This window comes from Hypomesus nipponensis, chromosome 15, assembly GCF_054491055.1.
Source record: "Hypomesus nipponensis isolate SF chromosome 15, ASM5449105v1, whole genome shotgun sequence".
NCBI classification, from domain to species: domain Eukaryota; kingdom Metazoa; phylum Chordata; class Actinopteri; order Osmeriformes; family Osmeridae; genus Hypomesus; species Hypomesus nipponensis.
This window is the reverse complement of record NC_140375.1, coordinates 13,914,778-13,937,917: the sequence shown is the minus strand read 5'-3', so window position 1 is coordinate 13,937,917 and position 23,140 is coordinate 13,914,778. Positions and strand designations below refer to the sequence as shown.

Sequence of the window (23,140 nt, the reverse complement as noted above, 5' to 3'; positions counted from 1 at the left end):
GTCATTGGCTCATCCGGGGATTTGAGGGTTTGATTGACAGTTGCCATGGTAACAGCACTGGCATCGCCATTTTGTTAGAAGGGTTTTTTCGCTGTTCTCCTCAAATGTTCTTTCCTCTCGGAATAAGGCTGACACTGGATATACCCTTGACATTTTTTATGAAAGTGAAGCATCCAATGGATTGGGTTAAGAACACCAAGGAGCAGATTTTTTTGTGCTGTTGGATGTTTTAGGCGGCGCCGCACTTACTCAGTTGTACGTATCACTGGTCTAGCGGGCCGGTCCACTGCGCAGGTTTGGAACGCGCGCCATTTTGTGAAAATTGACATTAAAATTATTGTCTAAAATTACAGTAGCTGAAGCGGAGGATAAGATTTTTTCTGTCGTGATTTTAATTCAGTTTATTTGTCGACATGTTCGACGCGTATATGTTCCGTGCTGCTTTTGTACGGGATAGATTTGTCCAAATTCAGCAACGTTGATTTAGCGGTACAATTGCTAACGTTAGCTAGCTAGCTCGGAAGCTAATCTGGCTAGCTAGCTAGCAACTGAATTCAGCTAGCTAGTTAGCTCGCTTGCTAGATACCTACGGTCGTTTAGACATCAGCTCGTTCGCGACGCTAGTTTACTTCACTTCATTAGAGCCACTAACGTTAGCTAGCTAATCACCAACTGGCGCTTGTCTGTGTTGCCTTAGTTACCGATGCTGTTTGCTGGAACCAGCTACGTTTGACAGATAATAAGTTCGCTAGACTAGCTAGACTTCAATTGGCTGGCTATTCTGACGACTTTGCTGGCTAGTCAGGAGGAATTGAGTTTACGCTGGCTAAAAACACGCAGGGAGTGGAGAAGCTCAAACTGGATACGTTGCCTCATCATACAGGTTATTGGACTTTAAATGAAGATCGTGCCGTCAGAGGTGAGCTTATGTAGTCTTAAATTGTAGATATGTATTACTAGACAATGTATAGCTAACTAAATGACTATCTAACTAAGGTTTTTGTGGAATATGTTTGTTGTTGCTTGGTTTCACAGGTTACGGGCAAGCAAAGTTAGCTCGTTAGCTAACATGCTAGTTTGTGTGTTATCAAGAGCTGGATAGCCAGTGCTAGCTCGCTCATATTTGCCAGCAACAACCACGATAGTTTGGACGTACAGGGTTTTCAAAATAATTGGATGAACGTATTGTGTGCAGTTCCCAATAAGTTAGATGTGACAAACGTGGGAAACGTACCATTTGCAATTGTCTTCATGATAGTCAGTGATATAGTACTAACCTTGCAAGTGTAGGCTGTGTTAGCCATATTTTGCAATGTAGGTACCTAGCTAACGTTAGACTAGACTAGCTTGCACGGCTACCAAATCACGGGCCCACAACCCGTTGAACACATCGTCACAAGCAACACTCGCTTGCAAGGGGAGAGCCAAGCCTGCTTGTCCTAAGATCGCAGAACAGCAATCAAACGTTAGCTGGCTCGTCTAACAACAGTTAGCTAGTCTAGCGTTGTTGCTAGCTAGCTAGTTGGTCATTGTAAACGGATAATTCGTGAAACGGATTTACTAGGTAGATACTAGTGATGATTTGCTTTCTACATTTCAACCATGACGAGGTATACTCCATTAATTGTAAGTATATGCTGCTAGCTAGCAGACGTCACTTATTCTGTAACGATGACATTTCAGAACTCCCTTTTAATGACTGAAACAAGTGTCGTTCTTTAACGTGAAGGATGACATGGTTTTACTTAAACGTTAATGTTTTCGCTTGGAAGTGGGAGATGGAATAGGTATAGATTTTTAGTCACAGTACTCGATAACCAGACTGCCATGTTTGCTCCCGTGTAGGCCCGCTCATGTCTTGAGGAATATAAACCAGACAGGAAAGGAACTGTTCACAAGTTGGTTCTGAAAACGGAGAATGTGCCGAACGTTAGCAAACAGTCACTTGTAATGTTCATAGATTACGAATTAGTTGGGCTCTTGACGTTTATCTCATGTTCATGTTGATCTCGAAGTAACAGGCCTTTGTTGTGTAGATTGTAGTGAATTAGGATAGTTAGGGTTCACAGTGACAAATGACTGCACAGTGCTTAATCTCAACCTTTTCGTGATTAATTTCGTGAATTATTTAGGCTACTACTACTTCAAAAAACGCAACTACCATGACAATGTATTGTGTATGTATATGTCACATTATTTTGATTATATTCATAAGAGGCCTTTGACAGTGTGCATGGACATTCTGAGAGGAGATTTCCAGTCACATTATAGCCACAACAAAAGGGCCAATTTGACCTGCTTGACAAGGTGGCATCTGTATAAGTGAACCGTTGTCTTGAGCAGTTCCCTAAAAAGATAATGGCATCATGCTTCTTGTATTTTGCTTTGAAAACATTTGCTGCCCATAAGAAAAACCTGCCTTCAAAAAAAGTTTTTTAATCTGTAAATATCCCAATGCTTAGGACTAAATGCACATTAGATTGTGTAGGCTATTCTCCCACAAGTTCCATTTTTCTACCAAGAGTTCTTTTAATATATTTTTTTAATCACATAAGTAGATCCCACCATTACTGTTAAATATAATTATCTGTTTGTATTCTTTGTAGTGGGTTGTGGTTTGCTGCTGGACTCTCCTCCCAGGATGATATGACATTTTACAGGAGACGATGCATCCAGGTTAGCTGCAACATATTAAGTCTTTATTCTTTGGTGGGGAGGGGCAGCCTATTTCTTTCGTTTTCCAAATGTCTAACAGTACCTCTTGAACAGGCCCAGCCATTGCTTATCAATTAGAAGTCATATTTGATTGATTAAGGCAACATGCTGCACATACCCCAGGAATAACTAAATCTATTTAATGATTTTTGATTGTATCCCAAAATTATCCTTCATATGCCTGAATAGAAAGTATGTCTGCCTCCTTTAGCCCTAGATATCCAGCATGTTTGTGCATCTTGTAAATAAAGGCAAATTAACAAATATGAATAATTATAAACATTAATCAAAGCCTTTTAAAATAGTATAAGTAGTTTGTGACAAAGCTGTCAAAGATATAAACGGTGTAGGTTTTATTTTGTCATCTAGGGTAATCCCTATTAAAATAGGGATGCAGTTATACATAGTAATGTCAATATATTCTGTATTATAATAAAACAATATATAATCAGATTTTGTATGGCATTACACATATAAAAAAATGCTAGGCCTCTCAATAACTGGTTGTCTTGTAATGTACAGTATATCATACTGTCTCCAGGTTCTCTGTTTTTGTCACTGAATGTGCAGTTTTCTTTCTTTTTTTTTTTTTTTTTTTTTTTTCTCCCCACAGCTGGGTCAGCTCTGTTCCTAACGCTCTCAGATGAAGTGCAGAATTTGGGCTGTGCTGCTATTTTTCTGTCAGGCTCTGGTGTGTTGAAAGCAGCCTCTAAGTGTGCCAAAGTTCAATTTTATTTCTTGTTTATTTCTTGTTTTCTCATTGGAAAATGGGAGCAGCTCTGCCCTGGCAACAAAAGTAGGCTATTTGCATACTGCGTTGTGATTGGTCTGTGCATTGATGGGCTTGCCAAATCACGCTGTATCTCTGTGGTGATAGGCTATGCTAATTAGGTGCTGTTGCTGGGATTCTGAATAGTGGTTACTGTGTAGCACTGGTAAATTGTGTTGTCTGATGAGAGACGCTGATAGATGAATATGCTATTTATTAATTTTCTGACTTCTGAAACTGAAGTACAGTATAATTCACTGCACTTATATTTTTTTCATTGTTTTCTAAAAATGTACTCAGTCTTATACCTATTTTCTTCATCAAATTATTGTAGAACTAATGACCTAATTACATTTCTTATGAATATATTTGATTATCGGTTATAAAAGGAACATTTTCCTTTAAATTGTTACACACATTGATAACTATCATAATCTGTGAACTTGATGCAATATGGGGGTCTGCTTTATCTCCACCCTCATATGGTTGCACCTGCTACAGATATTGCCTAGCCCACGTAGAAATTGTAAAAGTAACGGAATTGGAGCCTTACAGAACAAAGTGAAAGTGCAGAGTCCTAAATGCCTTTTCATGCAGGCTGTGGTGAATGATACGTATATAAAATGTGTTTCTATAAATTATATTTTACAACAATTCCAGTATTGACTGTTTTAGTTCAGCAAAGGTTTGAGTTTTTTTTGTTGAGTGCCAGTACTACATGCTACTGTACATGCACCAAATGTATGTCCCATTTTGGCATGAAAGTAATGCTCTTGATTTTTCTAACAATTTCTTTTGTAAAGCTACATCTTTACCTAAAGTGCACATTTGTTCATTGTTTTCAGGAGGAGAGACTTCAGCATGCAAACCTTCGTCCGTCCGGCTTGCGCCCTCTTTTTCTTTCCACGCTGCTGGTCTTCAGATGGCTGCTCCAATGCCCCATACGCACCAGCAGTACAGTGACCGCCACCAGCCGAGTACTGACCAATCTGTTACGGTCTTACCGTACAGCGATCCGAATCAACCGCTCACTGCCAACCCGGTACAGCATTCACACACGAGCATTTGCGCACTTATTACAATTTTTTTTATTTGTATATATTTTTGGTGTTTGGAAGTCGCACTTTAAAGTTGAGCATTTGGCCGCCACCAGTATAAATGACATGTATCTCCTCAATCAAATCAAATGACTAATTCTGTTTAGTTTCCTGCTCCATTGTTTTTCCAGAGGCACATGCCCCAGTGCTTTCGTGACCCAACTTCGGCTCCCCTGAGGAAGCTTTCCATCGATCTTATTAAAACATACAAACACATCAATGAGGTGAGACTGACCCTTTTGGTTTGTACATTTGCTTTAGTATTTGAGGCTTATGAGGACTGGATTGATGTATATGTTCCGGTGTCTGGTAACTGGTGTCTCGTATACCTGTCCACTAGGTGTATTATGCAAAGAAGAAACGACGTCACCAACAGGGTCAGGGTGAAGACTCCAGTCACAAGAAAGAGAGGAAGGTCTTCAATGATGGCTATGACGATGATAACTACGACTACATTGTCAAGAATGGGGAGAAATGGATGGACCGCTATGAAATTGACTCCTTGATAGGCAAAGGGTCATTTGGACAGGTATACAATGCTTCTGGGGGAGAAAACAACCATTGTAGCCTATACCATGAAAACAAAAAACATAATTATAACGTGGCCATTTGCATCATATTCTTATTGGTCGTAATGTTATACATAGTAGTAATGTTTACATGTGCTGGTATGTGGCCTTGTTGGTTGAGAACTGGGGTCAGTTTGAAAAAGACAGTCAGTTAACGTGTGTTAATGTATTTTCTTCCTTCTTTTTGAAATGCATTATAGGTTGTTAAAGCCTATGACCGTGCAGAGCAAGAGTGGGTTGCCATCAAGATCATCAAGAACAAAAAAGCTTTTCTCAATCAAGCTCAGATTGAAGTGCGTCTCCTCGAGCTCATGAACAAGCATGACACAGAGATGAAGTACTACATCGGTAAGTAGGAGAGGGTCAGATGGCTGAGAGGTTACGGAATCGGGCTATTAATCAGAAGGTTGCCGGTTCAATTCCTGGCTGTGCAAAATGACGTTGTGGCAAGGCACTTCACCCTACTTGCCTCGGGGGGTATGTCTCTGTACTTACTTTAAGTCGCTCTGGATTAGAGCATCTGCTAAATGACTAAATGTAAAATATAAATGTATGTGACTCCCTTTACTTTCAGTGTATTGTTACTTTCAGCCATTCTCCATGAATATGTGGTTGTCAGTTGACCCCTTTTGTACCTCTTTTAATGCAGTTCACCTCAAGCGCCATTTCATGTTCCGGAACCACCTCTGCCTGGTGTTTGAGATGCTTTCCTACAACCTGTACGACTTGCTGCGGAACACTAACTTCCGTGGTGTCTCGTTGAACCTGACCCGGAAGTTTGCCCAGCAGCTGTGCACAGCGCTGCTTTTCTTGGCCACGCCCGAGCTCAGCATCATCCACTGTGACCTGAAGCCCGAGAACATCCTGCTCTGCAACCCCAAGAGAAGCGCCATCAAAATAGTCGACTTTGGCAGTTCATGCCAACTGGGACAGAGGGTATTTAATATTACTACTAAGATTTTATGTTCATTTACTTTAATATTTTTCTCTCCTCTTCCCCTTCGTCCAGCCCTCAATTCTTTCTCCTGTTCTCTGTATTATGGATTGTCATGTATTACCTTGGTGGGTGACTATTGTGGTGATGGAAGATGTCTCATATTGTCCTTCCTCTCTTAGATATACCAGTACATCCAGAGTCGCTTCTACCGGTCCCCTGAGGTGTTGCTGGGAATGCCGTATGACCTGGCCATTGACATGTGGTCCTTGGGTTGCATCCTGGTGGAGATGCATACGGGAGAGCCCCTCTTCAGTGGAGCCAACGAGGTACGTTAGCCTGGTCTGATCTTGAAATCTTCTCAAGTCTGTTGTAATGCGTCTCGCAGATTTGTATCGATGTCATGAAAGTAATCGTTTTATAAAAAATGTTTCATTCTTAGGTGGACCAGATGAACAAGATAGTTGAAGTTCTTGGTATCCCACCCAATCACATAATGGACCTAGCCCCAAAAGCCAGGAAGTTCTTTGAGAAGCTATCGGATGGCACATGGAGTGTAAAGAAGACCAAAGATGGCAAAAGGGTAAGTGCACTTCTACATACTTACCATGTGGGGGCGCTAAAGTATAGACCTTTGGTCTATTAGAGTAGCCACACAATCATTCACTGTAAGATGGTGTACAGCTGTCACCAGTCATGGTGATGACATTTCCAGCTTTTTTGCATATGAGTTTAATCTTTTGAGGCTGTGTTTACAACTCATGTTTAAGAATGAAACAGGATCTCAAACCCATGCTCTTTGTCCTCTTCCCCTGACCAGTATAAGCCTCCAGCCTCACGGAAGCTCCACTCCATCCTGGGTGTAGAGGCCGGAGGTCCAGGTGGCCGGCGGGCAGGAGAATCTGGCCACGCTGTCGCGGACTACTTGAAGTTCAAGGACCTGATCCTGCGGATGCTGGACTACGACCCTAAGAGCCGCATCCAGCCCTACTACGCCCTGCAGCACAGCTTCTTCAAGAAGACTGCAGACGAAGGGACCAACACAAGCAGCAGTGTGTCCACCAGCCCTGCATTGGAGCAGTCCCAGTCTTCAGGAACAACCTCCAGCACCTCCTCTAGTTCAGGTAACAATGGAACTAAATGACTGGGCCACCAAACCCTTCACTTCATGGTCCAATCAAATGCAGTGTTGATGTCCGTAGCTCTTCCCATGAAACAGGTTTTTTTTTACGTAGAGATATGTTTTGTGGTTCTATTCTGAATTTCTGTGTTTGTGCCACCTCTGGTCTTCTAGGGGGGTCTTCTGGGACAAGCACCAGTGGCAGAGCGAGATCAGACCCCACCCACCACCACCTGCACAGTGGAGGGCACTTTGGCACGGCCTTGCCAGCCATCGACGGTGACACCCTCTGTCCACAGGTGACACTCAGACCTAACTTCAGTCTGTCTTGTTAGCCATTGAACAAAGCAACCAAATTTGATCTTATTTGAACAATAAATTACATGTTACATGTATGTGATGTAAATGAAAGATGCATGAACTGAGCAACCGTCTCTCTTTCTTGACTAACTGACAGGCAAGACAGCCGTACCCGCCTCCCTTGGTGTGGGGAGGTGGCGTTGGACCAGAGCCAGTAACGGGAGAGACCCATCCAGTGCAAGAGACCACCTTCCACGTACCCCCACAGCACCCCAAGGCCCTCCATCCCCACTCCCACCCCCATCATCACCATGGGCAGGTGATGGCCACGCGGCCCCGCCCACGCCACTACACCTCCCCGACACACAGCTCCTCTACCCAGGACTCTATGGAGGTGGTGCATGGCCATCTGTCTATGACCTCCCTGTCTTCCTCTGCCTCCTCTTCCTCCACATCTTCCTCTTCCACTGGGAACCATGGCAACCAAGCCTACCAGCTGCGCCACCTGCCCGCCGGTGCCCTGGACTTTGGTCGCAACGGTGGGCTGAGCATGGGGCTGGGTGCCTTCTCAAACCCGCGGCAGGAGACTGGCATGGCAGCGCACCCTGCGTACCCCATGGGCACAAACACGGGGCCGGCCCACTACCTAGCGGAGGGCCACCTGGGCATGAGACAGGGCATGGACCGGGAGGAGTCTCCCATGACTGGAGTGTGTGTGCAGCAGAGTTCCATGGCCAGCTCGTGACTGCACTGACATTTGGCTGTGTGTTTCCCCCCTTGTGTGTCATTTTTAAGGTGGTGTTTTTTTTACTACAGGTGTGTTGAGAACAAAAGCTGCTCACGTCAGAAGGGAGATATCACTGAATCGCTACTACAGAGAAGAACCTTTGTTAAAAGTATATGTAATTTCCATCATATTTCTTTTACAATCATTAGGCACATAATATAACAAAAATAACCAGAGTAAGATTGAGAACTCCATTTGCCATATCACTATATTCATGTAACAAGTTATCCCTATTAGGTATTATGTGGCAAAATCTCTGAGCATTTCTGAATCAAGTTTGAAGCTGTTTCACAGGTACCTTTCAGTTATGAAATGCTAACACATCCTATTAAGTTCAATCTGTGGAATGTCTTGACATTTATGTTCCACTGGTTGTTAATTGTTTTACCCTTTTAAGTGAAATTTCACATAAGAGCTGCTTGTAAAACCTGTAGCTTGACTAGGAGGGAAGTGTTTGCAGTGATATTTCGTGTTGTCGGTCGGTATTGTGTAACTCTGTGAGAGGGGAGCACATGGCAGTGGAGTTCCTACAGCGTGTGCTGGCCAAGTGGAAGGCAAGCCCCGCAGGTAGGTACCAACACTGGTCGGGGGGTGGGGGTGGGTGGGGGGAGGCATGGGCAGTTCAAGAAGGAGGTGGAGCCGCACCCTTCAAGCCCAGAGCCCTGTGGCCTGGCCCAGTGTGCGGGGACCCCGACCGGGCACAGACAAGGACAGTGATGGGCACCGGAGACAGGAAGATCCGGCCCAGTGTGGAGGAGACAGTCAGTGGCTGGTTCTGAGATAACCCTTTGGCCTTACGACTCATGGACTTGGAATGGGATGGAGTTGGACATTACCATTTGATTTTGGATGACTTTCCTCTATTTTTATCTTTAGACAGCCCTTGATTCTTTAAGGATGTTAAAACAACAGAAAAAGGTAACTAAGAATGGTAATTTTTGAGGCCTTTCTCTACAAAGATTTCTTCAACAGGGCCCCACGTAACAGGGTCTATTGTACACACCAACCTCCTAAACGTTACTTCCTTATTCTCAGATTAAGGATTTTGCAGTGGAAAGAACAATCGATTCCAGAGTCAACCCGTTTATTTGTTTTTTTGTTAAAAAAAAATCCCTTATGCATGTAGTTCCTCATCACAACATCTGCACAAATGTCTCTCCATCTAAAACATGGAAACTGAAGAAAAAACAAACGTGTTAAGTGACTGCCTTCTTTCTCCTCAAATTATGCTGTGAATTTTACAATGAATTTATTTTCCCTTTGGATATTTTTTATACCAAAGCAGTTGTTTTATAGCATATACAGTAGGTGTCTGTAACCAATAATGTAGCAGTTCACCACTCTTGAGGCAAAGTTTATCAAGATCTTATTTTATTGTCGATATTTAACAGCTGCAATATATTTCTTTAGCAAAACTGGAGATTGATGTTTAACTTAATTGTTAGCCACCTTGTATTCTGATTTGGTTGCAACGTTTTACCAGAACTGTTTCCACATGAATTGGTAGGTTTTTATCAGGAGTCTTTTAAAATCTTGATATGTTAGAGACATTGGTAGTTACTCTGCAGGCTCCGGAGTAGCAGGATAGAAGCTGATGGTTTAAAGGAGACTACTGCATTCTATGTCTGCATTTGCCCCTCCCCCCCACATCACTGTTTCAAATGGTTTTGCTGACTTTCATACATCATTTGAACAACATGCTATCTGCTGCCATAAAACATGCAACGACTTAAGTCTCTTCTGTGTCTGCAGTAAAGTGAGACAGTTGTGGGGAAAATCTATTTGAGTTTGTTTGAAATGTTATGCTGTGATTTGGTGGAGCAGATGCCCAAACGTTTTGTCCTGTTCAAAGGGAAAGGGTGCCACCCTCAATCACATGTGCTTGGCCGAAGCAGACATGCATGTCATTACAACCTGTCAATAACCAGAAATTTGTTTTGTTTTATTTTATATCAGGGATTTTGAAGTGCGTATAATTTTTTCTTACTCTCTTTTGTCAACTTTGGAAAAGTAATTCGACCAAAATCCTGCTTGTGTAAGCAAAATGCAGACAGCAGGAACTTGTAGGACATTCTTTTGTCATAGTTCAGAGGAAAAACCATCCCATGGACAAGTCATATTTTGGTAGGCCTACAAACCTGATGTAAAGCTACCTATAATGAATTCTAGGATTTAGCTGGATGTTAAGGTCAGTCCCAATCATTTCTACTACCCCTCATGATTTGAGACATTCAGAAAATGCCAGTGATTCAACTGGCACTCATACTGGTACAAAACATTCCAAAATAAAGACAAAAAAAAAAAGAAAAGAATTGACTTCAGAGTGACTTAAGTGTGCGCCTGTTTCAGATCATGCTGATTGACCTCTTATCTAGAGCAGTTGTCATGAAATGCAGCCCCTTTTTAATAGTTGAAATAGAATTTTATGTATATATTTATATTTTTTTAATAAAGGAAGTATAGAACTCACTACCTTGCTCCTGCTGGTATGTTGGTTATGTTTGTCAATTTGGTGACCATTCAGTGGGCAGGAACTCCTCTGTTTTCTTATGTCAGTGGCGTAACCTTGCCTTGAGGCAGAGGTACTTGACTACATCAGGACAACACTTTGAGGTAGGGTTTGAATCAAGCAGGGAAAGCTAGATCTTCAAACCTTAATTTTCACAGGGTATATTGTAAGTGCATGTACATCACAAACCTTACTTTTTGGTTCTATGAGAAGCACATGTTTGAACAGTGGTTCTATTTTCCATAAGGTTATGTTTGTGGGTCTCACACAAACGTTTGTACTTGTTGACATGATATCCTCCACCTTAGAAAAGTCCAAGTCCTCTGATTTCATTTGAATTTCTTTTTCTTCATTATTGATTTCACATTTTATCACATTTTTTGTACATGCAACATGCACTAAAAACTGAACAGCATGGGGGGGAAAGGATAAGTCCATGTATCCACAGATTGTAAGATCTAGTCAAGACTTTGCTGTGTATATGACAATGCCCTTTGTATTATATTAAGACAGTCTTATGTATGATATATAAAAAGAAGTTAATTGAATTGTTCTCTGTCTCTTTATTCTTCCACTTCAACACATATATTTCCCCACCACTCTAGAATTGTTCTCCATGACATTTAGGCTACTAAGATTACATACTTGCACTTTACATAGATGTATGCTCACATACCGATTCTTGTATTTCTCTAGGAGTGAGCACAGTTAGATTACGTATTACACAAATTTAAAGTACGTTTCTGAATTACAGTAAACTAAAACTCTTTGCATAGTATTAAAACCGTTTATGCTACGATTTCGATGCGCAATGGCTCGTTGGTCTAGGGGTATGATTCTCGCTTCGGGTGCGAGAGGTCCCGGGTTCAAATCCCGGACGAGCCCAATATTTTAGTGCCCGTAATCACGGTTTAGGATTTGTAAAATATTCCACAAACAATAACTGACGGTTGATCAATATGCCTTCGTTTATGTAGCTAGTTTAGAGGCGTTTTGTTTGTCGTTTTTAGATTCCACTGTGTTCCACTACACAGTTTTGCGTTCATAATACGGGTGAAGAACAATTTTACTATTGAGTTGGGTTGTGTAGTGCAATCGATTATAAAAAAGGCGGGCTCGTCCGGGATTTGAACCCGGGACCTCTCGCACCCTAAGCGAGAATCATACCCCTAGACCAACGAGCCAGATGAAGATAATGGTGAATAGTTCAACTTTTTGCTTTTTCTTCATTGAACTGTTCACATACCTTTTGGTTTTTAATTTATATTTCGATAAATCATACGAGAATTGTTTAAGATTTGTACCGATAAAACATTGTAGGTGTAGCTTGAAACGCCCAGAGACGGATATTAACATCCATGATGACGTGCACTGGTTCAAGATTTTCGTCATCGTCATACACTCACCGTACAATTAATCCTCCAAGCCTCGCTTGGCACTGTTGCGCGCTTATTTTTGAGGTAGCTAGTGCTAGCTAGCTGATTTAAATTCTAATATTTTTGCAAAGATATATTAACTATGCCGAACTTTTGTGCTGCCCCAAACTGCACAAGGAAGAGCACACAATCCGATTTGGCATTTTTCAGGTTTCCAAGGGACCCTGAACGGTAAGTAGTTTAGCTAAATTAGCTTGCTTGCTGGTTAAGTTAGCTAGGCTAGTAGTACCTTAGTAGTGTACCACTTCTTGTTGTCCCGTTTTACGAAAGTGAACAAACCTAGCTACTGAAGTCTACAATTAACTGTTCAGTGAAAAATGGTAGCTGTCAGCAAATTATGTCACGCTCTCTGTCGCTGTCGTGCCTGTAGGCTGCTGTAGTATGGCTTTGCAAATGCTAGCTAACATGGTTAGCGTTAGATTAGCTAACTACTACTGCCTTTTCGTGTCTGAGCAACTTTCCATATCGATGTCAGGTAAACGTAACTACTTGAGCTCAGCGTAAAGTTATCTAGCAAAGTATTCACAGGAAAGTGTATAACTAGGTATCTCTAGCTAACCTACCTACTCTGTATCTAGATGTAGAATCTGGGTGGAGAACTGCCGGCGGGCAGATCTGGAGGCGAAAACATCAGATCAACTTAATAAACACTACAGATTGTGTGCTAAACACTTTGACCCAGCAATGGTCTGCAAAACGGTAAGTAATTAGAGTTGATGTCCAAATCTTGATCTTTCAAAATGTGTAGCCTAGCTAACGGACTGAGCGGTATGTTGCTGTTTTTTTCCCCAGAGCCCTTATAGGACTGTACTAAAAGATACTGCCATTCCAACTATATTTGATTTAACAAGTCATCTCAAAAACCCGCACTGCAGGCATCGTAAACGGATCAAAGAATTGGTATGTTATTATGTAATGTATGGTTGTGGTAACTTGTATGCTAGTTTAATTATAAATGTTTAATAAAATCAGTTCTAAGATCACTGTAACCTGCTTTATACCTGTATGGGTCTTCCTCTAAGACACTTTCTAATTATTCATAATTTTCCACAGACGGAAGAAGATATAAGGCGGATTAAAGAGAGAAGATGTAAGAGCTCTATTTTACAAGATTGTTTTAATAGACTTGTAGCTTGAATGATTGTGTCCATCTTTACAGATTGTCTTAACTTTACAGATATAACTGCTTTGTTTCATCTTCCAGTGGCATCTTCTATCGAACAACTGCACTCAAAGAAAGACAGTGCGGGGGCAGAGGATGGTAGTGGAACCAACGGCGATGAACCACAGTTATCTCCAGAGGAAAAGGACTTCCGAGGTTACCTGAGATCGCTGTTTGAGGTTATGGTTATGCTAGGAAAGCAGAACATCCCTCTGGAGACCAATGTCCCTGCAGAAACAGATAATTGCCCCAGTAATTTCCAAGCCCTACTGGAGTACCGCATCAATGCTGGAGACGAAGCTCTGAGAAAGCGCTTTGACACCGCCGCTGTGAACGCAGAGTACCTGACCACGGTCCAGCAGAGCCAGCTTCTGGACGTCTGTGAAAACACAGTCAGAGAGGAGATCCTCATGGAAGTGAGGGAGAGCCGTTTCTTCTCCGTGGTCACAGGGGACCTGGTGGAGTTCTCTGGCGAGAGACATCTACCCCTCTTTCTGCGTTTCGTGGATCAATCCAGTGCCCTGCGGGAGGAGTTCCTGGACTTCTTGCCATTTGAAGGAGAGGAAGCCTCCTTAGTGGACAGGCTGGAGGCCCAGATAACAGAACGGTGGGGGCTTAGCATGGAGGACTGCCGTGGACAAGCCCACGTGGCTACGGGTACTTCCGCCACCAAAATGAAAGCTGTGGCCCTCACCCTGATGGAGAAGTATCCCATGGCTCTGTACACACCCTGTTCCTCCTGTGCACTCAACATCCACCTGGCCAACAACCTTCCCTTCCCCAGTGTCCAGGTCATCATGTCAACTCTGAGGAAGATTGAAGTTTTTTTCAGGGCGTCACCATCCTTGCAGGCAGAGTTGGAGAAGGCCATCTCTGTGTTTTACCAAGGAGGCGACGAGAAGGGAGCAGAGTTGAAGCAGGCCAGTGGCTCAAACTGGACCGGCCAGCACAATGTCTTTGACTTGACTGTGGACATGCTGGAGTCCCTGGTATTGTGTATGGACTGCATCCGCAACAATGAGAGTGGCAAATTCACGGATGCAGTGACCAGTCAGGCCTACTGCTTCTCAGAGACCTTGGTTGACTTTGAATTCATCGTCACCTTGGTCATCCTCAAGAATGCCCTCTCCTTCACACGAGCATTTGGCAGGAATCTACAAGGGGAAACTGTTGATGTGTTCTTCGCCGCCAACAGTCTGACGGCCGTCTTGCATTCACTTAATGAAGTCATTGACAACATTGAAGTATACCATGAGTTCTGGTTCGAAGAGGCTGTGAACCTGGCCACTGCAATGGAAGTCTCAGTGGTGGTGCCCAGACTCTTCCTTCGCAAACAACGTGCTGCAGACCTGGGTGAGATGCAGGCAGAGACTTACTTCAAGGAGTATGTAACTGTACCAGTGATTCGGGGTATTATCCAGGAGGTTCAGGAGATATTTTCAGAGAGCAATCTTAAAGCACTCAAGTGCCTGTCCCTGGTGCCTGCCATCATGGGTCAGATGAAGTTCAACACCTCTGAGGAAAACTACGCAGATGTGTACCGCAATGACCTTCCTAACCCCGACACACTTCCTGCTGAGCTTCACTGTTGGAGAATCAAGTGGAAACACAGAAGTAAGGAGGTCCGTTTGCCTTCCACCATCCACGAGACCCTCCAGCTGTCTGACGTCAAATTCTTTCCCAACGTCAACTCCTTCCTGAAGGTCCTGTCTACACTGCCTGTGCTGAAGCTGGAGGAGGGCGCCACCAACACAGCCAGGAAACGCCTGCAGGTGTACCTCGACAACACACCGCTCGGACGCAAGTGCAAGAGACTGGCTGTGCTCAACATTAACTCTCAAGTTAAACACGACCTGGATGTCATGGTGGACAAATACTGCAGATTGTACACTGAGGATGAACCTGATGCAGACCCAGATCCCGAGCCAGAAGGAGAGCCAGAAAGACAAGCAGAGCCAGAGCCAGAAGGAGAGCCAGAAAGAGAAGCAGAGCCAGAGACAGAAGCGGAGCTTGAAAAAGTCACTGAAATGACATAAGCCGTTGAGACTGTGCCTGTTCAACATACAGTTCATGCTAAATCAATGACATTTAAATGGCTGTGGTTTCTCAGCTCTGTTCCACTGTTTAATATGTAGATATGGACATTGAAGTCGAAGGAAAAAGGACATTCAGTATTTTTTTGTATAATTTTGTAATGTCTTGATTATTATAATTTCAAAAAGTTCATTAATTAAAACAGATTTTTTTTTTCTCCCAATATCACCTACTTCTTGGTGTCTTCATTGAACTATCCAGAAGAGGGAGCTGTTCCATCAGGTGGCTTGAGATCTAAAGCGTCACTGTCATTGTAGGGGCCTCCTTAAGAAATAATATTTCTTATCATAAATCAAGTTTAGTGCCCCAAGGTCTCGAAACATTTGCTGCTTTTGAAGAAGACTTAATGTTTTGCATGAATCTTTATTTTTCCTTGTGGTCCCCCTGACAGCTGTGTTTTGTGACATGACGGCGCTCCAAAGGCAGGGAATATAAGTGTTGTAGTGTGCTCCTCAGTCATTGCTCCTGACATGGTGAGGCTCCTGGGGAGATTCTGCTTGACTTTTGGTAAGTTTTAGTTGTCCCAGAATTAGTCAACTGGATGTCATGTTTGCAAATGGATATGAACTGTTAAGGTAACTATTATTGACTTGCAGTTCACTGAATGAGAATCAGGCTGTAGTGCGATGTGATGTAATCAGCACTTTGCTATGGCTCAAGGTTTTGTTTTTCTTTTTATGTCTGCTAAAAGAAGTGAGGCTGAGGGACCCATACGAACATGGCGTGGAATTGTCACACTGTGATGCTGAGTGGAACTGGAAGAAACATGAGGGCCTTAGAACTTGAGCTGTCTGCTTCTCCTTATTCCATTAATCAGACAGTGTTCAGGAATCAAATGGATGTAAGCACATTGTTACTATTATGTCGTTTTTATTCTTATACAGTACACTACTTTATCCTTGATAATTATAGCCTGGTACCAAGTGGACCATGTGGTGGGTTTAGGAAATAACTGCCACATATTTATGAAGTCTTACTAAAGTAAAAGGATCGATATGTATTTTTACTACCGTAGCTAGGGAATTCAGTTGTCTAATGGATCTGGTCTAAATGGACCTTAACCGATCATATAATTCATGGGCTACGGTCACCCTTAAGTTTCAGCCTAGGCCCCTGCATATTTGTGGTCGGTCACTGCCACCGGAAACCAAATGGTTAACCTCCCCCATCTCCTCCCCAGTCAGTTTGTGACGGATGCAGGTGACAGTTCACGGTGTAAACCCGGGCATCTTTTCGTACGGTTCTAAAACGAGGGGTGGGGTCGCTCTGATGCGCAACCAGCAAGTCGACAGCGAGCTATTTGCTCAACATAGGGCTACTTAAATTTGCTTGAACCTCATTTGATAAAAATAACCAATACAGACGACGGAACGTGTTTATTCAAACATTCTTTATTTTAAAGAATTGTGACGTTTCTTTAAATAAAATAAAATATGAAGATTTAGGTGTTTTTCCCTGACTGGACAGAATTTGAGTGGGCGCAAGAAGCATCATTTCCCCCGTCTTTGATATTCGTGAGTAGTCGTGAGTACGTTCATTCATCAATAGCCTAGCCACTGTAGCCTATAGGCCTACCTTATACATTTTTGTTTAACGGTAGTTATTTTATCTAAATCCCTAACCATGGCGTGGCCGTGCATCACGCGGGCTTGCTGCATTAATCGTTTCTGGAGTGAGTTAGACAAAGGCGACATCGCTGTGCCCTTGGTTTTCACAAAATACTCAGATGTGGCTGAGGTGCACCACCTCCATCCTCAACCCCAACCCAGACAGAAGAGGACAGGTCCTGTCGCCGTAGAAACCCAACCTCCGCTGGGCGAGGAGGCCACCGCAAGCAAGGCACCGCCCGCTGGTGCCGCATTGAGTAAAGATGGCTCTAGTGCGTCCGTGATGCGCCAAGACTTCAAGGCTTGGAAAGTTCGGCCTGAGCCCAGTTGCAAGCCCAGGAATGAATATCACCCCTCGGCGACCCCTTTCAACAACGTAACACAGTATCAGAAGGATTATAAACCCTGGCCGATACCGAAAAAGGGGGATCACCCCTGGATACCCAAACCCAGCCCCACCTCCACCGTGCAGGAAGCGGGTTATGGGGGTGCCCCGCCAAAGGTAGCACCAGAGGAAGACAGCGGGGTAGAGAAGAGCGAAATCGAGGAGAAAGTACAGGAGAAAGAATCTAAAGATACGCTAAAGAAATCCATTAAAAGGGAGAAGACCATAGAGGAAAAATTAAATGCTAAAACAGGAGAGCAACCACCGGCAGATGTCACTGCGGAGAGAAAGGGAAGAGCGGCAGCAGATGCACTGAACAGGCAGATAAAGGAGGTCGTTTCAACGGGAAGCTCCTACAGGTGAGTATAGGCCCACCTACCACCCTGCTATGGGACATGGCTTTTTGGTTTATTTCCTGAGCATTTTGTTGAAGAAAAGGCTTAATACATTTGGAACTATCTGTTCATCAATTCTGCCTCATAAAAAAATCCCTAGTTACTACTTATCCCTTAACTCTGAGTTACCAGGACACTTAATATATAGTGACTAGTCAGAGGTTAGTTTATGGAATATTCCATTTAAAATATGACTTAATCTGGCCTCTTTTCACTACTTCTTCTTGTGCTAACCCTGAACTACTTTAGCTTTTCCATGAAATATATACTCTTAAATTATATGGCCCATTTAGTGCATTTACTGTAATATTGGACGTTTTTATTGCTTGTGTGTTTTATGGTGAGATATTTGACACCGTAAGCCATACAAAATCAATATCTTATGATCTTGCCCATGATCAGACCAATATTGTCATAGAGCTCCTGCAGGATTGGTTCTTCTTCCTCAGCTACACAGTTATACAGTGACATGGCATGAAGCAGACAGTAAATGATCTAGATTAATCTATTTTTCAGCCTATCCCACTGCCCACTCCACACAGGCCTTATGTCTTACTTCATGCTGAAATGTGAATGGAATTTGGGTATACAAGAGAGCTGGGTTAGCAGCCTTCCTTAGATGACAGCTGCACAGAAATGTACTGTACTTGCGTGGATTTCTGTGAAATCGTCAGTGTCTTCATGGTATGTAGCGTCCGGAAATGAATGAACTATTTGTATTGTAACAAAAAGAAAATGACCTCTGGAAGGGCTTGTTTGTGTCCTTGTTTTCAGGAATGAGTTCAAGGCGTACACAGATGTGAAGCCAGTAAAGTCCTTCAAGGCCCAGTCTCAGTACAAAGCCCCCACTGAGGAGAAGGCCAGTCTGGAGACCAGCTACAGTGCCACCTACAAGGGGGAGCAGGTCAAGGCTCAGCCTACTGACAACAAGGTCCAGGAACGCAGGAGGATACGCAGCCTGTATAATGAACCTGGCAAGGAACCCACCAAGGTGAGCTTACATGGACAAACTCCAATGTCACTTTTGTGTTTTCCCAGGTTGTTACTGTGTCTAAATTTTATTTTCATTTTCCCGGTTTCCAAGTGCTAGTTGCTATGAGAGGCCAACTCATTTAAGACAGAAAGAGTGTATATATATTTATATGACCACACAAGAGTTGCTTCATAGTTGTTTTTTTTTTTTTTGTCTTTGATAGCTACAGTAGCTTTGTCTGAAGCTACAGAAAAAGCCGTTGATAACAATTAGTATTTATACATTAAATTAGTGTTCGGTCACTACTCAGTAGTGTGCCAACATTTACCAACCACACAAGCCATGAGGTTTAATCTCTCTCCACGTGCATGTGTCTTAGTGATGGGATATTCTTGTGTCTGCATGTTGTATGTTTATATGGCCCCTCCCTCTCTCACTCTTGTAGGACTGTTCTGAGACTGAAAGCAGCTCTGTTCTAGATCTGCTGTAGTCAGGTGTGTTGTCTATTTATTCTAGAAGGCATGGAGGTTGACCTTAGATTGACTCACATTGTATGCACCATGAACAAGAGGACCAGGGTCACATAGCCACTGAGCTGCCAGATTCAATCCTTCTGCAAGCTGCCATGTTAGCCACAGCCTCAGGGGTTTGCCTATACCTCTTACCTTTCTTCTGTCATTTTGATCATCTCAGTGGTTTCATGAACGGTTCTGTTATATGTAATTAAGGAATGGATAGTGAATGGATGGCATGATTGATGGATGGATGGACTGAATAGCAATGTTCAGTTGATTGACAAATGGATTTTAGTCAAGTTAAGCAAGGTGGAAGGATTGATAGCATGAGTGAGATCAAAACCGTAGTTTTCTAAACTTGTTTGCATGGCATTTTATTACTTTAATGATTCCTAAAAAAAAAACTACAAAATCAATGGGATCACTGTAAATAACTGTTAGGACAATAGTATTTTATATTTCTAGTAAAAGTCTAACCTGCTAGTTGTTATGTACTAACCCGCAATATGCATTATGCTTTTACTTCTGTACGGTAACGGTTTTCTTTAAAGAACAGCTACACCAGTCCATATAGTAAACTGAATTTCACAGTTTCTTGAGTGAAGGGATATACATTTTTAAGGTTTTCTTGGCCAGAATTATTTTAAGAATCCACACAACCAACATCTTACATCTGTACAGATGTACCCTTGGCTCAAGAATCGGTGATTTGTGTATTTAAATTCCACTAACCACTTGATGCAAATGCTACCATCAAAATGGTCATTTGCCGATTTATGTTTATTGTTCCTAGTCGTAGGGCTTTGATTTGCATGCTGATAATAATGCCATTATCACCTGTTTCAAATTATGGTTGAACAAATCAAATCAACCTAGGCTGATGGTGTTGGGGAAGCACAGTTCACCCACTTTTGTTGCATCTTCTTTCTGCTTTTGTAGACGGAGAAGCCAGCGTCCCGCTCCAAACCTAAGAAGACACCTACCACGACAACAAGCAAAATGGTGAAGAAAGCTAAAGAGAAGCAGATTGCTGGAACTCAGTCAGCCAAGAAAAAATCATCCACGAGCACCCCAGAGTCAAAGCCAGAGGGAGTGGTCACAAAGAAAAGCAAAGAGATAAGCAATAGACTTGCTGAGTCAAAACAGTGAGGAGAACCTCTCTGCACTTATTTCTTTTGAAATTAAAAGCTGCTTAAATGAATTAGAGAAGGATTCTCATCCCTTTCTTTCAATCTGTATTTTTATTCTTTTTTCTTTGTGGTACGAAGGCTGCTAGTAAGGTGTGTTTGTGTGTGCACACGACTGCAAGCATTAAATACATACATCTCTTTTGGTAAACGCATTATTTGCATAACAGTTGTTAAATTTCTATCTTAATCAAAACTATACCGAAGACATTTTATAGTTGTTGTTTTTTTTCAGGATAGAACTTGAAGCTGAAGACCACTTTGCGGAATATTACTTATTAATATTACTTAGTTCCTCTTTTCAATCTATTAAACTGCATTGAATTTGTCGGTTCTTGTAGATATGAATCGCAAAGACTCGCATTTCCTGAATACAGTGCCTCTAAGGACCTGGGTATCATTTCAATGTTCTGGAGGATATCTGGTTTCACCAGTGTGGTTGCTTAGAAACCAATCGGAAAGGAATATAATTGCTACAGCTTGCATGCAAGGCCCAGTTATTGGTCGAGTGGTAGCATTTTAGTTTACATCTCTCCAGTGAAATCCCATAAGATATTACTCAATAGAATATCCAGGAGGGGATAATTGTTCAAATAGTAGTGCATGTGTAGTGATGTAGTCTGATCTCACACCAAACGTTTTAACACAGTCAAATAAGGAAACTCGCAAACGTACAGACAATATCAACTAGCAATAGCTGTAAATCAACTGTTGTTCTGGCCATACAAATATGATTTTACAGCTACATGCAATGTGTAAAGCACTATGTTCAATATCCAGTTCTTTGGTGCAGTATAAACTGCAATTTTTATTATGGTACACCCCTCGTTGACAATACTAAGCCATTATCCATCACTAACACGTGATGCTGTTTGTGTGCAAAATATGTAGAATGTATTTAAAAAAAAATGCATATGTACGCCTATGCTATAGACAATAGGATAACATTGTATTTACACAATCACCCTCACCTTCTATGGGCTCAAACATTACCAAACGGTATTCAAGATAAGGAATGGGGAAAGACTTGAAGATCTGTTTTCAGCTTTTTACCCTCCTGTTATCTGAAACACTGCTTAGTTCACTCTGTGTGAGCGTTGCTTCCAGTGCAGGTTCCTGTGCTCCACCATGGCAGAGTACAGTACGCATACACCGCAGCAGCCTTTTTTCTGCTGTCTGTCCACGATTGTTGTATCCAACTACGCCATCTGTCAGCTATTCATGCTGATTGCAAATGCGTGTGTGTTTGTGTGTGTGTGAGGGGTGAGAGCCCTCTAGTGTTACTGTAGCTCTCAGCAGCCTCCCAGCACTGAATGTGTCTTTTGTCTGATCCAGTGTTGTATGTATAGAGCACACCACGCCCTGGTGCTATACCTCCCATCTATATGCTGTAAGTTTGAGGCCTCTGAACTCAAACCGAGTGAAATGACGGCAATATGACGTCATACTGCTGCAGATGTGTTGTGATTGTGTGCTTGTATTTTTAGCTTGCTCTGAATGAACTGATTAAAATATGACCAAACAGGTTCTCTGGTGTGATTGTGTGTATTTAATTAAGGCATAGAAAGTCTGCATGACAGATGCAGACACATAAACTGAGCTAATAAAAGTGCACCTGATTGGAAGAGGGATTCGATTTGGAAAATGTGTCCAAACTTTTGACTGGTACTGTACCTCTATTTGAGACAAAGGAACACATTTCCCTTCTGCTTTCTTGTTTACAAGAAACTTCCCTTGCTTTAAGTATATGTACTAAAGTCAGTCTGTTTGGTATAAGAGAGCATAGCTATGCACATGGAACTATTAAGAACACGATAAATCGTAACTCAATGGTGTATTGTAGAAGGGAAGATATTTGTGATTCCCTTGTCTTACTGTACATTTTGCCAAAACTATTTGGCAAAATGTATTTTGGAATCATCAATTTTTTATTTCAGCAGGCATCAAATATTCAGAGGGATTATGTAAGGTCTAGCGAAGACTGCTACAGTAGCCTACCTAGCACAATAATGTTTCTAATATATTTTGTCTACAAAAAATCCAGTGAGTATAATTCATTTTATAATGTTTTTATCATATGCCATCAGTTTATCCTATACTCAACCAAAGAAAGGCTGCTGTTCTATTACATAACGAAATAGAGCAACACAAAGAATAGGTCCTGAATGTGAAACTGGTGCAAAATGGATTCCAACCCAAAATACTTGCCCTTAATAAATGCTTCTTTGGCTTCATGTAAAATGAAAAAAATGTTTTAAATCTAATTTACTTAAGGCTTGTGCATTGTGCTGGCCGATTACCTGTGTTTCAGTAAGTCTGGCATAAAAGGGCTTGAATTATTCAGTTGTGATAGGGGCCTATGTTAGGATGGCTGTATGAAATATTCAATGTTGAATCAGAGATTACATCCAACCAGCCTGATGCAATGACGCCATTCAGACTAGCTACACCCTTGAGAAACCAGGTTCTTCATTCTGTTGATCTTTATTGAGTGTTAAGAACAAGGAATATGTCTCGAGTCTGTCTGAACTAAGACAATTATAATTAAAGGCAAGTGCAGCCCACTGGTCAGATAAAGGTCTAAAC

The 23,140-nt window shown here is 42.2% G+C and overlaps 3 protein-coding genes and 2 non-coding genes across 8 annotated transcripts; 4 read left to right on the top strand and 1 right to left on the bottom strand.

The window, feature by feature from the left end:
- Window positions 1-52: 52 nt before the first annotated feature.
- On the top strand, window positions 53-8,879 carry dyrk1ab (dual-specificity tyrosine-(Y)-phosphorylation regulated kinase 1A, b). 3 transcript variants are annotated; one of them, XM_084673692.1, is made up of 13 exons: window positions 53-255; window positions 698-919; window positions 2,607-2,676; window positions 4,330-4,526; window positions 4,713-4,805; window positions 4,922-5,110; window positions 5,351-5,498; window positions 5,800-6,086; window positions 6,267-6,413; window positions 6,527-6,667; window positions 6,905-7,208; window positions 7,379-7,503; window positions 7,662-8,879. In XM_084673692.1, exons 3-13 carry the CDS (start codon window positions 2,667-2,669, stop codon window positions 8,247-8,249), a joined length of 2,229 nt encoding a protein of 742 aa, XP_084529818.1. In that variant the 5' UTR covers window positions 53-255; window positions 698-919; window positions 2,607-2,666; the 3' UTR covers window positions 8,250-8,879. The 3 variants fall into 3 exon arrangements, with proteins under 3 accessions (XP_084529818.1, XP_084529817.1, XP_084529819.1); XM_084673691.1 differs by having other exon boundaries at window positions 53-919; XM_084673693.1 differs by lacking the exon at window positions 2,607-2,676 and having other exon boundaries at window positions 53-919.
- Window positions 8,880-11,613: 2,734 nt separating this feature from the next.
- On the top strand, window positions 11,614-11,685 carry trnap-cgg (transfer RNA proline (anticodon CGG)). The gene has a single exon. It is a non-coding gene; the product is annotated as a tRNA-Pro (tRNA).
- A 227-nt stretch (window positions 11,686-11,912) lies between these two features.
- trnap-agg (transfer RNA proline (anticodon AGG)) lies at window positions 11,913-11,984 on the bottom strand. The gene has a single exon. It is a non-coding gene; the product is annotated as a tRNA-Pro (tRNA).
- A 38-nt stretch (window positions 11,985-12,022) lies between these two features.
- On the top strand, window positions 12,023-15,655 carry thap12b (THAP domain containing 12b). Its single transcript, XM_084674869.1, has 5 exons — window positions 12,023-12,407; window positions 12,815-12,935; window positions 13,029-13,136; window positions 13,290-13,326; window positions 13,441-15,655. The coding sequence occupies exons 1-5, from the start codon at window positions 12,319-12,321 to the stop codon at window positions 15,432-15,434; spliced, it is 2,349 nt and encodes a 782-aa protein (XP_084530995.1). The 5' UTR covers window positions 12,023-12,318; the 3' UTR covers window positions 15,435-15,655.
- Window positions 15,656-15,782: 127 nt separating this feature from the next.
- map6b (microtubule-associated protein 6b) lies at window positions 15,783-20,705 on the top strand. Of its 2 annotated transcripts, XM_084674871.1 has the most exons (4): window positions 15,783-17,843; window positions 18,654-18,870; window positions 19,298-19,346; window positions 20,307-20,429. In XM_084674871.1, the coding sequence occupies exons 1-3, from the start codon at window positions 17,116-17,118 to the stop codon at window positions 19,340-19,342; spliced, it is 990 nt and encodes a 329-aa protein (XP_084530997.1). In that variant the 5' UTR covers window positions 15,783-17,115; the 3' UTR covers window positions 19,343-19,346; window positions 20,307-20,429. The 2 variants fall into 2 exon arrangements, with proteins under 2 accessions (XP_084530997.1, XP_084530996.1); XM_084674870.1 differs by lacking the exon at window positions 19,298-19,346 and having other exon boundaries at window positions 20,307-20,705.
- Window positions 20,706-23,140: the final 2,435 nt, after the last annotated feature.

Coding starts and splice junctions, on each gene's coding strand:
- dyrk1ab (XM_084673692.1), top strand. Junction 4,806..4,921: donor CATACAAACACATCAATGAG/GTGAGACTGACC, acceptor CCTGTCCACTAG/GTGTATTATGCAAAGAAGAA. Junction 5,499..5,799: donor AGAGATGAAGTACTACATCG/GTAAGTAGGAGA, acceptor CTTTTAATGCAG/TTCACCTCAAGCGCCATTTC.
- thap12b (XM_084674869.1), top strand. CDS start 12,319: ATGCCGAACTTTTGTGCTGCCCCAAACTGCACAAGGAAGAGCACACAA. Junction 12,936..13,028: donor CAGCAATGGTCTGCAAAACG/GTAAGTAATTAG, acceptor TTTTTTCCCCAG/AGCCCTTATAGGACTGTACT. Junction 13,327..13,440: donor GCGGATTAAAGAGAGAAGAT/GTAAGAGCTCTA, acceptor TTCATCTTCCAG/TGGCATCTTCTATCGAACAA.
- map6b (XM_084674870.1), top strand. CDS start 17,116: ATGGCGTGGCCGTGCATCACGCGGGCTTGCTGCATTAATCGTTTCTGG. Junction 17,844..18,653: donor TCAACGGGAAGCTCCTACAG/GTGAGTATAGGC, acceptor CCTTGTTTTCAG/GAATGAGTTCAAGGCGTACA. Junction 18,871..20,306: donor CTGGCAAGGAACCCACCAAG/GTGAGCTTACAT, acceptor CTGCTTTTGTAG/ACGGAGAAGCCAGCGTCCCG.